This window comes from Oncorhynchus tshawytscha, linkage group LG02, assembly GCF_018296145.1.
Source record: "Oncorhynchus tshawytscha isolate Ot180627B linkage group LG02, Otsh_v2.0, whole genome shotgun sequence".
Lineage (NCBI taxonomy): Eukaryota > Metazoa > Chordata > Actinopteri > Salmoniformes > Salmonidae > Oncorhynchus > Oncorhynchus tshawytscha.
This window is the reverse complement of record NC_056430.1, coordinates 64,308,206-64,323,658: the sequence shown is the minus strand read 5'-3', so window position 1 is coordinate 64,323,658 and position 15,453 is coordinate 64,308,206. Positions and strand designations below refer to the sequence as shown.

Genomic DNA, 15,453 nt, shown 5'->3' with positions numbered 1-15,453 from the left:
CCTTGATGATCTTTATGGCCTTCCTGTGACATCGGATGGTGTAGGTGTCCTGGAGGGCAGGTATTTTCCCCCCTGTGATGCGTTGGGCAGACCGCACTACCCTCTGGAGAGCCTTACGGTTGTGGGCAGAGCAGTTGCCGTACCAGGTGGTGATACAGCCCGACAGGATGCTCTCGATTGTGCATCTGTAAAAGTTTGAGTGTTTTTGGTGACAAGCCAAAAACAAAAACGCTATTGCGCCTTCTTCACCACGCTGTCTGTGTGGGTGGACCATTTCAGTTTGTCAGTGATGTGTACGCAGAGGAACTTAAAATTTTCCACCTTCTCCACTACTGTCCTGACAATGTGGCTAGGGGGGGTGCTCCCTCTGCTGTTTCCTGAAGTCCATGATCATCTCCTTTGTTTTATTGACATTGAATGTGAGGTTATTTTCCTGACACCACACTCCGAGGGCCCTCACCTCCTCCCTGTAGGCCGTCTCGTCGTTGTTGGTAATCAAGCCTACCACTGTAGTGTCATCTGCAAACTTGATGATTGAGTAGGAGGCGTGCATGGCCACGCAGTCATGGGTGAACAGGGAGTACTGTAGAGGGCTGAGAACGCACCCTTGTGGGGCCCCAGTGTTGAGGATCAGCGGGGTGGAGATGTTGTTTCCTACCCTCACCACCTGGGGGCATCCCGCCAGAAAGTCCAGGACCCAGCTGCACAGGCCGAGTTAATGATGAGTTTGGAGTTTGGTGTTGAATGCTGAGCTGTAGTCGATGAACAGCATTCTTACATAGGTATTCCTTTTGTCCAGATGGGTTAGGGCAGTGTGCAGTGTGATTGAGATTGCGTCATCTGTGGACCTATTGGGGCGGTAAGCAAATTGGAGTGAGTCTAGGGTGTCAGGTAGGGTGGAGGTGATATGATCCTTGACTAGTCTCTCAAAGCACTTCGTGATGACGGAAGTGAGTGCTACGGGGCGATGGTCGTTTAGCTCAGTTACCTTAGCTTTCTTGGGAACAGGAACAATTGTGGCCTTCTTAAAGCATGCGGGAACAGCAGACTGGGATAGGGATTGATTGAATATGTCCGTAAACACACCAGCCAGCTGGTCTGCGCATGCTCTGAGGGCACGGCTAGGAACATTTGTGCATATGGAACATTTCTGGGATATTTTATTTCAGCTCATAATACATGGGACCAACACTTTACATGTTGTGTTGATATTTTGTTCAGAATATATGCTGTATACTGTATGCACACATTAAAATACAACAACTCAGTCATGCAAAGCACAAATAAAACATCACAAATCACAGATTCACAGTTGCAAATGAGAACTTAACTAGCCTACCTGGTTAAATAAAGGTGAAATACTTTAAATTGCCCGAACGGCACCAGAACATCAAGATGAAACATTTTTCGAATGTTGTTCCAGCAATACAGTGCCTTAAAAACTAAAAGCAGATTGAGCTAGCTCGGTGGAGACCCTAGGAACCTCAAGAGTTAACCAATCCTGTGAACAGATTAGGCCAGATCAGATAAGATGAACGTTTATGAAGTATGACATTGGAAAGAAAAAGAGAGTAATGTGGAGATCTATGGGTCTTTAGCGAAGTCCAGCCAACCTTTTGATACAGGATACAGTTATGAGTATCAAAACTGTCACCTGTAACAAAACGAAGGGCACTATTGTAGACGGCATCCAAAGGTTTAAGAGTAGTAGCAGCTGCTCTTTGATAAACAATATCATCATAATCAAAAACAGGTAAAAAGGTTGACTTATTAATCTACTTTCTACTGCTTAGAGAAAGGCACAATCTGTTCCTGTAGAAAAAGCCAACTTTAAATCGTAGCTTTTTAACCAGCTCATCTATATGTTTTTAAACGTCAAATCCATATCAATCCAAATGCCTAAGTATTCATTCTAAGAGCACCGGGATATTAAGGGTGCAATTTAGAGTACGAGCTGGATAACATAAAGCAGCTCTAGATTAAAGATCAGATATGCTTTATTCGGGAAGGGGATTTTTATGATTCTACAAAAATCTAAAAAGATTTGATCCCCAAGCACTTTGCCCGACTACGTGTAACTTTCTATGTGAGTGGGATAATTATTTCTCTGCACCCAGACCTGGGTTGAAATAGTATTGGACATTTTTCAAGTACGTTAAATGTTTGAGCCTGCCTGGTGGGTGGGGTTTGCACTTTTGGGACTTTCCCATTTTATCGGGCAAGCTAAATCAAGTACAGCTCAGGTATTTGAAATAATACATATTATTTGAACCCATGTTTCACTGTGAGTGGACTGTGTGTGTGTGGGTGTGTGTGTGTGTGTGTTATGCCTACCTTCCACATGCTGGCCTCCTTGCCGTAAACCACAGCCATGTTGTTGACCTTGTTCTGCATGATGCTCCTCTTCTCCGTGTCGTTCAGCTCCTCAGACACAAAGCCCATGAACGAGTTGTCCGGAGTGTGGGCTGAGGAGAGGAGAGTGAGAGAGGGAGGGAGGAGGGAAAGGGGAGAGTGAGGGGAAGGGAGAGTGACAGGGGATAAGAGTGAGACAGATACAGAAGAGACAGTAAACAGACAGGTATAGACCATTTGAACTTGAGCTTAACAATATCCTCAGTGAAATGTAAAGAGGTGCTACTGTTATTGATATGGCCTGTGCCTCAGTCTGATTCTAATATGCTAATTCAAAAAAGGTATTGTAAGTGTGGCTATTCTAAAAGCTGTCTGTATGCTAAAGTACTGGCATTACAATGTTAAGTGGTGTGTTAAACCTAGGTGGATTCTGCAGGTATCCATAGCATTACAATGTTGAGTGTTTTGGCTTGTATTGTGGGTGCATTATAGCCAGGTGGATAGGTATAGATCTTAATTTGAGCCAGTTTGTTACAGAAGGAAAACAATCCTGCAACAACAGGAAATGTGAAATATTATGTGGATTATAATTAATGGACATTGTTTTTGTATGGGTTGATACATTTTTCATTAGGCTAAATCAAGTCTGACATTTTAAATGGAAATTACAAACTTTAGAAGCCTTTTAAAATCTTGAATACACTACATGTTTGCATTTCCATCGCTGCTGGAAAATTCTCAGCAGCAAATGAGTGATCCTCTGTACTGCTGGTGCAGAATATATAGCGATGCTAAGTGGTACTGTGGAGGATGGAGTGGGAGAGGGTGGGTAAAGTCAAGTGCTCAGTTAGCTCAATGACACGCTATGAAAAGCTGAGCCAGTCAGATAGTGAAGGCCCGGGCTCTTTGATGGTGGAATCCTACTGTGTCCCACTGTGGCATCCCAACTCTCCCATCACTGTGGCATCCCAACTCTCCCATCACTGTGGCTTCCCAACTCTCCCATCACCGTGGCCTCCCAACTCTCCCATCATCGTGGCCTCCCAACTCTCCCATCACTGTGGCTTCCCAACTCTCCCATCATTGTGGCATCCCAACTCTCCCATCACTGTGGCCTCCTAACTCTTCCTCCTTCCTAACTCTCCCATAAGTAGTATGGGACTTGACATCCAATAATAGTAAACTAACCTTTATAATATGCCATTTTCCAACAGCAAATAATAATTGAGCCCCCAACAAGCACATGGCTCTATTCAGGTCCTAACTGTAGCTTTCTTCCCAAAACACCTAACATCTGGTGAAAGTTTCATGGGTCGTGCTTTGCCTTGGACCCTGGCACCCCTCCCCCGGAATCGCTATAGTATAATGACGACATTTGCGTCCAATACAGCGGTAGACTGAATCAACAATCTGAGACCAGGAAATCTTACAGATTGGGCATTTAATCATAGTCTCTGCAACCATCCATTGTGTTGTAATACTAATGAGTGACAATCCATATTGATGTATACTTACGGAACATGGTCATGTACTGTCTGGAGTTGAGGTTCCAGTAGCCCCAGTTGGTCCTGTAGCCGTGCAGGGTGGCGTAGTCCTCATGGTTGTAGGCCGGCTCTGTCCCGAAGGTGTCAATCACACGGATGTGGCACCTGAAATGAGGAGCACATTTTAACACGACACCACAGAGAAATTTACACAAATGACATTTCCTGTCAAAAGTGGGTACTGGTATAACATTTGAGATGAATTTAAATATCATGTGTATTTCTGAACATGCTGAAAACTGATAGAACTTGTCGAAACAGACGAAGCCCGACTTCTGAATGCTTGTTTTTGACATGAATGTTTTGCATGAATGTAAGTAATTAAAGAAATGACATGTCACAATTGATTTTTAGACCGCATTTATCATTTCAATAATGGCCACAATGCATCACCACCGCTCTTTTCCCCCCGAAGCCTTTGTGTTTTCTCAAAGGCCGTAATCACAAGTGGAGAGACTGAGATAGAAGACGGACGTGGAGCTGGTTAATCGGCCTTTCCTTTCATCCACTGTTCCGCACGTCATTCACTCATTCAAAAAGTGTGTGTATATTTGTCTGTTCGATATGCAGTGTGTGTGTGTGTGTGTCTGTTTGACAAGCTGTGTACCCTGTCCATGTGTGTGCATCTGTGTGCATACGCCTGTGTAAGAGGCTCTGTCTGTTTGACAAGCACTGTCTATGTGTCTGTTAGGAGAGAACACAGAAAAAGCGACAAAGGTTAAATACCATCAATACCGGTCTTAAAGACACACAATCCTGAACAGACTATCAACACTACGGAGCCAAAAGCTCACTATGGAACAGTTGTTCAGTAGAAGTTAATAGCTATAGCTGTGCCTCGGTTGATAAGAGAGAAGCATCAATCATTTTTGTTGTTCGAAAAAGCTACCAAGTGTTGTTTGGGAGTGGAAATGGAAAACCAAGTAAAATAAGCAGAATTAAAACCCAGTTCACCCTCTCAGAAATGTAAGGGCAGGTAATTGAACTAAAAGCAGCATGGTAAAGCAATGGCTATGGGGAATACTGAGAAATCGGGTAATAGTGTATACTTGGAAGTGAATTATTTGCGTCGTGAACAGCAAACTATCTCTTGGAATCAAGAAGCATGGTAAACTCACCAATTCCCGACACACATACTATACGCTAAAGCCCTAAATGTTCTAGCCTGGGCTTTGCAGTCTAGTGAGTGTTAAATGCTGCCACTGACTGAGCTCAGGGGCGATTAGTAGAAGAGCTGAAGACCTGTGAGAGCCCAGGGCATTTCCATCGAAAAGAACCCACGCGCACCAACATGTGAGACTCATATCAAACATCTCCAATCGAAAATCAAATCTAGAGTAGGCTTTCTATTCCGCAACAAAGCCTCCTTCACTCACGTCGCCAAACTTACCCTAGTAAAACTGACTATCCTACCGATCCTTGACTTCGGCGATGTCATCTACAAAATAGCTTCCAACACTCTACTCAGCAAACTGGATGCAGTTTATCACAGTGCCATCCGTTTAGTCACTAAAGCACCTTATACCACCCACCACTGCGACCTGTATGCTCTAGTCGGCTGGCCCTCGCTACATATTCGTCGCCAGACCCACTGGCTCCAGGTCATCTACAAGTCCATGCTTTTAAAGCTCCGCCTTATCTCAGTTCACTGGTCACGATGGCAACACCCACCCGTAGCATGCGCTCCAGCAGGTGTATCTCACTGATCATCCCTATAGCCAACACCTCATTTGGCTGCCTTTCGTTCCAGTTCTCTGCTGCCTGTGACTGGAATGAATTGCAAAAATCGCTGAAGTTGGAGACTTTTATCTCCCTCACCAACTTCAAACATCTGCTATCTGAGCAGCTAACTGATCGCTGCAGCTGTACATAGTCTATCGGTAAATAGCCCACCCATTTTTACCTACCTCATCCCCATACTGTTTTTATTTATTTACTTCTCTGCTCTTTTGCACACCAATATCTCTACCTGTACATGACCACCTGATCATTTATCACTCCAGTGTTAATCTGCAAAATTGTAATTATTCGCCTACCTCCTCATGCCTTTTGCACACAATGTATATAGACTCTCTTTTTTCTACTGTGTTATTGACTTGTTAATTGTTTACTCCATGTGTAACTCTGTGTTGTCTGTTCACACTGCTATGCTTTATCTTGGCCAGGTCACAGTTGCAAATGAGAACTTGTTCTCAACTACCCTACCTGGTTAAATAAAGGTCAAATAAAAAAACACGGGCATGAAAGCCCAAAACACACAGCACAGGTACTCACACGCATCAACGGACATTGTCAACAATAATAGACACCACCATGGTGAACAAAGGGCACATATATTAAAATACAATCAGTGGGAATAGGGGCCAGGTGTGCACAATGAAAGTTCCAGGGGGAACTGTGACAAACACATATGGAATCATGTAGAAACCAAAAAAAAGGGAACAAATCAAAATATATGTTATATTTGAGATTCTTCAATGTCGCCATCCCTTTGCCTTGATGACAGCTTTGCACACTCTTGGCATTCTCTCAACCAGATTCAAGAGGTAGTCACCTGGAGCGCATTTCAATTAACAGGTGTGCCATGTAAAAAGTTAACGTGTGGCATTTCTTTCCTTCTTTATGCGTTTGAGCCAATCAGTTGTGTTGTGACAAGGTAGGGAGTTATACAGAAGAGTGCCCTATTTGGTAAAAGACTAAATCCATATTATGGTAAGAACAGCTCAAATAAGCCAAGAGAAATTACAATCCATCATTACTTTAGGACATGAAGGTCAGTCAATCTGGAACATTTCAACAACTTTCAAAGTTTCTTCAATTGCAGTCGCAAAAACCATCAAGCGCTATGATGAAACTGGCTCTCATGAGGACCTCCACAGGAAAGGAAGACCCAGAGTTAGCTCTGCTGGACAGGGTAAGTTCATTATAATAACTGCACCTCAGATTGCAGCCCAAATAAATGATTCACAGAGTTCAAGTAACAGACACATTTCAACATCAACTGTTCAGAGGAGACTGAGTGAATCAGGCCTTCATGGTTGAATTGCTGCAAAGAAACCACTACTTCAGGACACCAATAAGAAGAAGATACTTTCTTGGGCCAAGAAACACAAGCAATGGACATTAGACCGGTGGAAATCTGTCCTTTGGTCTGTTGAGTCCAAATTTGATATTTTTGGTTCCAACCAAAAATGTGAGATGCAGAGTAGGTGAACGGATGATCTTCGCATTTGTGGTTCCCACCGTGAAGCATGGAGGAGGAGGTGTAATGGTGTGGGGGTGCTTTGCTGGTGACACTCCCGGTGAGTTATATAGAATTCAAGGCACACTTATCCAGCATGGCTACCACAACATTCTGCAGAGATACGCCATCCCATCTGGTTTGAGCTTCCAACTGTGTTATTTCATAGTTTCGACGTCTTCACTATTATTCTACAATGTAGAAAACAGCAAAAAATAAAGAAAACCCCTTGAATGAGTAGGTGTGTCCAAGCGTTTGACTTGTACTGTATGTCAAAACAAACATGTTGACGTAAATACCCCTGCCAACTGATATCAAGACGTATATTTAGTTTTGGAGATATTGTTTACCTTCTGCACGTTTAAGAAATATTGCCTTGTGCCTTGTAATACCGTTACCAACAACCCACATATCTTTAAGATCATTTTCTAATTTCTCTCCTTCATGTGGAGGGAGGATAATGCGAGTTCACAGAAGTAACACATAATGGTAGATACACCAATTAGTTATAGTGATTTTAACTATATGAATTTTGTTTATTAATTATTAAGTGATTAAACTCAATCTGTTTACCAAAATTACCCAAAAATACATAATGGAATTACTGCAACTGAATTGGCTACAATGGGAAATCATAATAGTCACAAACCACAGTTGGGTCTTCCTTCTACTATTCTCCCTTCCACTGGCATACTGTTATGTTCAGCTGTTAACTTTCTTGGTCTTTCTGTCATCTGGAGGTCAAACAAAGAGTGTTGAAACAACCTACCCACGAGCCACCTCTCCCTCCATTTACTTGAACCAGCACCCTCACCCGCTGAGCACCAACCTACACTGGAGGTCCATGGACGTTGAAAAGTAGATGAAATTTGGTCAGGCCACCCTGGATTTGATGTCCACGGACGGATCGGACTGGACCAAATCTGAGCCTGTCATAGACATATATTTTACAAGTTTGGCTAGCACAGTACAGTACAGTGAGTAGAGCACAGTAGAGTACTGTTCAATACAGTAGTACAGTACAATACAGTAAAGAAAAGTAGAGTATAGAACAGTAGAGTAGAGTACAGTATATTGTTCTGTACTCTACTGAACAATATTCTGCTCTACTGTACTGTACTGTATTCTACTGCACTGTACTGAACTCTACCCTACTCTACTTTGCTGTGCTGTACTGTACTGTATTGTACTGTAATCTACTATGCTCTGCTGTGCTGTGATGTCTAAACAGAGAATGATATTCATATCCATAATTATGCATTTCTGTGTAGTACAGATCAGGGACCCATGATGTAATTCTGTTACCGTAATTCTGTTACCGTGTGTAAATCCACTTTAATTACTTATTTCAAGAACAAAAATAGATTTTTTCAAACTCAAGTTACCATGACATAGCTGACTCAAGTTACCATGACATAGCTGACTCAAGTTACCATGACATAGCTGACTCAAGTTACCATGACATAGCTGACACCCCCTTTTTTTCTGCTGACATCCTTGAATCTTAATTCGGAGCAGATATTTTGTTTTTGGAATATGTGGGCACATAAAAACCTGAGTGATATTTTACTGCAATTCCGTTACGGTTGGATCTGCACAGTTCTGACCACTCAATTAGTTTTTGTTTAATTTTCTGTGGAAATTGTTCAAAGTAATCCTTCTGCATAGTTGTATAGTTTGTTAAGCTTTGTGAAATCAATGGTTTTTGTTTGGCTTAAAGTGGGGGGGAAAACAGAGTCAAAGTGTAATTCCGTTACCGTGGAATACCAAGCAGAGTGCGCGTGTGGATGGATAGACCCATGGGTTCTCCCAGTTTGAGACAGGGCTGAAATGTTCTGCTAGAATACGTTTCAGTTTTTCACGTAAACACATAAAGCAGAGCTGCACTATATTGATAACATATTTTCCAGAAACAAATGCAAGTTAGAATCTTATATTTCCATGTATAGCTCATAACGCGTCTGTATTCCTGACCAGTGGTCACCAAGGCCCCCTTGACAGAGTGTATGCAGAGTGTCCCTGTCAGCAGCGGTGGCTCCATTTCAAAGTAAATAATATTCACTGCATTAAGACAACAGCCTGCACTGTGGGCCCTGTTTAACACTGCAGTGACTCACACCATGTAATCACTGGGTATTGTCTTGCAACGTTGTTCTGACGTTATTACTGTTTTGTTATTGTGTCAACACGACAGCAAGGATCGCTGGGCCTATATTCGGAGACGCGGTGTCTAGTGTGTGTTTACTGTGTGGGTATTCAAGGCATTGTTGTGATGCTAATTGGCTATTTTCAAGCTTGTGAACATGATTGATACACATTTCACTTTAGGCATAATATCTTTATCATACTGCACAAGGTGATGCAGGTATTTCTGTGACACTTTGGTACGTTTTTCACCGAAAGACTGCGAATAAGCACAGGGCATTAGATCGACAGCGATATATCTTGAAGGGAGCGTCTGAAGACGACATGTCATCTGCACGGGAGCGTCTTAAAAAGTGCCACGCTTCTTTGAGCAGCTGTAAGTCAAGGGGGCCGCTTTCACAGAGAGCGGTGTCATGAAACATTGATGAGAGATGTAACTTTCAGTTCTCCCTCCCTCCCTCCCTCCCTCCCCCTCCCTCCCTCCCTCCCTCCCTCCCTCCCTTCCCTCCCTTGTCTCAAAAACTGTATCCTTTTCTGCCAACAGATAAGATTACCCTGGAGGTGTGAAGCGATGGTGGGATGGAGGGAAGGAGGGATGAAGGGATGAAAAGAAGGAGGGAAATGGCTTTGGAGTTACTGGGTGGAATATCTGGTAGCATATCTAGCAGAGGATCAGAGTGGGGACTAATCTTGGTTAAATTGCTGCTTGTAGCGGAAAAGGTCCCTAGGGAACGACAGGGTAGGAGGCTGTCACCCACCACTGTTCCCGTTGAGGTTTAAACCACTGACATAGATAAATCTGTGTTCTACATCACAAACCCCTGATCTAGATACATGTGTTCTACATCACAAACCACTGACATAGATACATATGTGTTCTACATCAAGAAACCACTGATATAGATACATGTGTTCTACATCACAAACCACTGATATAGATACATATGTGTTCTACATCAAGAAACCACTGATATAGATACATGTGTTCTACATCACAAACCACTGATATAGATACATGTGTTCTACATCACAAACCACTGATATAGATACATGTGTTCTACATCACAAACCACTGATATAGATACATGTTCTACATCACAAACCACTGATATAGATACATGTGTTCTACATCACAAACCACTGACATAGATAAATATGTGTTCTACATCACAAACCACTGATATAGATACATGTGTTCTACATCACAAACCACTGATATAGATACATGTGTTCTACATCACAAACCACTGATATAGATACATGTGTTCTACATCACTAACCACTGATATAGAGAAATATGTGTTCTACGTCACAAACCACTGACATAGATAAATATGTGGTCTACATCACAAACCACTGACATAGATAAATATGTGTTCTACGTCACAAACCACTGACATAGATAAATATGTGTTCTACATCACAAACCACTGACATAGATAAATATGTGTTCTACTTCACAAACCACTGACATAGATAAATATGTGTTCTACATCACAAACCACTGACATAGATAAATATGTGTTCTACATCACAAACGACTGACATAGATAAATATGTGTTTTACATCACAAACCACTGACATAGATAAATATGTGTTCTACATCACAAACCACTGACATAGATAAATATGTGTTCTACATCACAAACTACTGACATAGATAAATATGTGTTCTACATCACAAACCACTGACATAGATAAATATGTGTTCTACATCACAAACCACTGACATAGATAAATATGTGTTCTACATCACAAACCACTGATATAGATAAATATGTGTTCTACATCACAAACCACTGACATAGATAAATATGTGTTCTACATCACAAACCACTGATATAGATAAATATGTGTTCTACATCACAAACTACTTGTCACGCCCTGACCATAGTAAGCTGTTTATTCTCTGTGTTGGTTGGGGCGTGATAGTGACTTGGGTGGGTCATCTAGATGAAATGTATGTCTATGGTTGCCTGATATGGTTCCCAATCAGAGGCACCTGTTTATCGTTGTCTCTGATTGGGGATCATATTTAGGTAACCATTTCCTCAGTTGTTATTTGCGGGATCTTCTCTACATTTAGTTGCCTGAGTGCACAACAGTAGCTTCACGTTTTGTTTGCGATTTATTGTTTTGTTTTTGGTGAGTTTCAGTATATTAAAATTATGTGGAACTCTATTCACGCTGCGCCTTGGTCTACTCACTACGACGATCGTGACACCACTGATATAGAAAATATGTGTTCTACATCACAAACCACTGATGTAGAGAAATATGTGTTCTACATCACAAACCACTGATATAGCCAAATATGTGTCCTACATCACAAACCACTGACATAGATAAATATGTGTTCTACATCACAAACCACTGATATAGCCAAATATGTGTCCTACATCACAAACCACTGACATAGATAAATATGTGTTCTACATCACAAACCACTGATATAGCCAAATATGTGTCCTACATCACAAACCACTGACATAGATAAATATGTGTTCTACATCACAAACCACTGATATAGCCAAATATGTGTCCTACATCACAAACCACTGACACAGACAAATATGTGTTCTACATCACAAACCACTGATATAGACAAATATTCCGTTTCTAATACACTGAGCATACAAAACATTAGGAACACCTGTTCTTTTCATGACATATAGTAGACCAGTGTTTCTTAAAGTATGGGTCGTGACGTGGGTCGTGACGTGGGTCGTGACGTGGGTCGTGACGTGGGTCGCGATGTAAATGTATAATTATTTCATTAATTACTGGAATTTATTTGGGCAACTGCGCTCTCGGTTCAGTGCTCTCTCAGCTTGGCAGCTGCGCCAGTGGGAGAGGTAGACGGTGATGCCCGTGTGCTTTGCGGTTTACCGGATCTTTTTCTGCAGTTGTCTTGAAGATAACTCCATGACCCACACGCTGCAGCACTTGTTATTCCCACTCACCATCAACTCACAGCTGTCATAAAATGGATTCATGCCAGCCACAAGTTCTGACTGAGCTCAATCGTCATGAAACGCAAATACAGTGATGACTTTGTGTCTTTCACACAAACTTTGAGAAATAACGAGGAGCGCCCACAATGTGTTTTGTGTGGGGAAGTGCTCAGTAATGAGACTCGCATCACGAACAAATTAATAAAACGACACGTGCTGACCAAACATCCACAACATGACGGTAAACCCAGGGAGTTCTTTCAGAACAGGGCAGAATGCTACAGGAAACAGTGCTTCGACAGTGGAAGTCAGCTAGCAAGGCATTGTTGTCATTTTATAACAGGCGATAAGCAGTAATAAGGGAGTACTACCTAACTCATAGTAGTGGATGTGCGTTTCTCTTTCAAACAATCCCCTGGCCTTGTACACAGCTAATAGCTAACATTCCCCAAAGCAGGCTAGCTACTGATAGTGCAAATCTAAGTAACAGTACAGATGAAGATGAAAAATGCAGGCCTACTGTACATCCTACTGTAGAAATTATTTTTGAAAACTAGTCTAGGTTGGAAGTGTTGCTGTTAAAATACAATAATAATTGTTATTCTTAACTGGAATAATGATTGAAACAAGATGCTTTTCGAGTCAAACACTCATACAGTTCTGGGTTGTTCATCTATAGCAGGAAGTGGTCTCCTGCCTGACTGAGAAAGCAGTAGATGTTCTGATCCAGTTTGTCACCACATACCTATGTGAGTCAGGGTTCTCAAGTACAGAAACAGTGTCAATGCTGAGCATGACCTCAGTAATGCACTGTGAAAAACTGAATCCAGAATAGACATGCTTGTTGAAAACAACCTCTCATTAGGACTGTGTGTTTGTGTGTGTTTTCTGGGCTACATCTGTGTGATGTGATCAATCACTTTATTCCAGTTCAGAATAAAAATATGTATTGTATTTTAACAGAAACAGTTCCAACCTTGACTTTCTTTCAACAATACTTTCTACAGTAAGATGTAGTGTAGGCCTGATCATTTTTCATCTGTACTGTTGCTTAGGGTTGCACGTGTGTGTGTGTGTGTGTGTGTGTGTGTGTGTGTTTGTAGGTGTGTGTGTTCTGTTATTTAAGCATCTGTGTGATGTGACCACTCTGTTTATTCGAGTTCAGAATGAATGTATTTATTGTATTTTAACAGCAACAGTTCCAACTTAGACATATATAATGGGGGGAAAAAACATGAAAAGATATTTATGGGGATTTCATTGTTATTTGTTTGTCTATATTACATTTATTTAAGCATAAAGGCAATGAAATGTACCGAATATTTACGTATAGTTGCATATTTTCCTAAGCTTGGGTCCCAGGAAAACACAACATTTCTAATTTGGGTCCCAGGCTGAAAAAGTGTAAGAACCCCTGCAGTAGACTGACCAGGTGGATCCAGGTGAAAGCTATTATCCCATATTGATGTCACTTGTTAAATCCCCTTCAATCAGTGTAAAGGGGAGGAGACAGGTTAAAGAATCATTTTTAAGCCTTGAGACAATTGAGACATGGATTGTGTATGTGTGCCATCCAGAAAGTGAATGGGTAAGACCAATTATTTAAATGCCTTTGAACGGGGTATGGTAGTAGGTGCCAGGCGCACCTGTTTGAGTGTGTCAAGAACTGCAACATGTTTATCAAGAATGGTCCACCACCCAAAGTACATCCAGACATCTTGACACAAATTTGAGAAGCATTGGAGCCAACATGGTCCAGCATCCCTGCAGAATGCGTTAGACACCTTGTGGAGTCTATGCCCCAATGAATCGAGGCTGTTCTGAGGGCAAAAGGGGGTGCAACTCAAAATTATGAAAGGTGATTTGTCCACTCAGTGTACATTATGCTATCTGGGTCAAAAAGGGGGAAAAATTAACAGGGGCTTGTAAATACTGTGATCAGTGCTCCCAGGAGCCGTTTATGAGGTGAGTAAGTTTGTGAGGTCAAATCATAACAAAGTTTATTTGTCACGTGCGCCGAATACGACAGGTGTAAACCTTACAGTGAAATGCTTACTTACAGCCTCTAACCAATGGTGCGGGAAAAAAGGTGTGTGTGTGTGTGTGTGTGTGTGTGTGTGTGTGTGTGTGTGTGTGTGTGTGTGTGTGTGTGTGTGTGTAGGTAAGTAAAGAAATAAAACAACAGTAAAAATACAAAAAAGAGTAGCAAGGCTATATACAGACACCTGTTAGTCAGGCTTATTGAGGTAGTATGTACATGTAGGTATCGATAAAGTGACTATGCATATATGATGAACAGAGAGTAGCAGAAGCGTAAAAAGAGGGGTTGGCGGGTGGTGGGACACAATGCAGATAGCCCGGTTAGCCAATGTGCGGGAGCACTGGTTGGTCGGCCCAATTGAGGTAGTGTGTACATGAATGTATAGTTAAAGCGACTATGCATATAAGATAAACAGAGAGTACCATCAGCGTAAAAGAGGGGTTGGGGGGGAACACAATGCAAATAGTCCGGTTAACTTCTTGGATATAGGGGGCGCTCTTTTAATTTATGGATAAAAAAACGTGCCCGTTTTAAGCGCAATATTTTGTCACGAAAAGATGCTCGACTATGCATATAATTGACAGCTTTGGAAAGAAAACACTCTGACGTTTCCAAAACTGCAACGATATTATCTGTGAGTGCCACAGAACTCATGCTACAGGCGAAACCAAGATGAAACTTCAAACAGGAAATGAGCAAGAATTTTTGAGGCAAAGTGTAGGCGCTGTTTTCCATTGTCTCCTTATATGGCTGTGAATGTGCCATGAACGAGCCTACACTTTCTGCCGTTTCCCCAAGGTGTCTGCAGCATTGTGACGTATTTGTAGGCATATCATTGGAAGATTGGCCATAAGAGACTACATTTACCAGGGGTCCGCCCGGTGTCCTTTGTCTAAATTGGTGCGTAATCTCCAAGCTGCATGCATTCATCCATGTGATTCAGGGGAGAGAGGAGACTTCCACGAATGATATATCATCGAAGAGATATGTGAAAAACACCTTGAGGATTGATTCTAAACAACGTTTACCATGTTTCAGTCGATATTATGGAGTTAATTTGGAAAAAAGTTTGGCGTTTTGATGACTGAATTTTAATTTTTTTTTGGTAGCCAAACGTGATGTACAAAACGGAGCGATTTCTCCTACACAAAGAATCTTTTTGGACAAACTGAACA

The 15,453-nt window shown here is 41.8% G+C and overlaps 1 protein-coding gene across 4 annotated transcripts in view; it reads right to left on the bottom strand.

The window, feature by feature from the left end:
- LOC112245787 (alpha-1,6-mannosylglycoprotein 6-beta-N-acetylglucosaminyltransferase B-like) overlaps positions 1–15,453 on the bottom strand; it is a 175,116-nt gene that overhangs the window by 24,724 nt on the left and 134,939 nt on the right. For 3 of the 4 annotated variants that reach the window (XM_042302539.1, XM_042302531.1, XM_042302522.1), the window contains exons 10-11: positions 3,868–4,001; positions 2,335–2,465 (exon numbers count right to left, since the gene is read on the bottom strand). In XM_042302539.1, the coding sequence (XP_042158473.1) occupies positions 2,335–2,465; positions 3,868–4,001 (265 nt within the window). Of the gene's footprint in view, positions 1–1,951; positions 1,955–2,334; positions 2,466–3,867; positions 4,002–15,453 lie in introns of all 4 variants that reach the window. The other variant, XM_042302528.1, reaches the window with a different exon arrangement.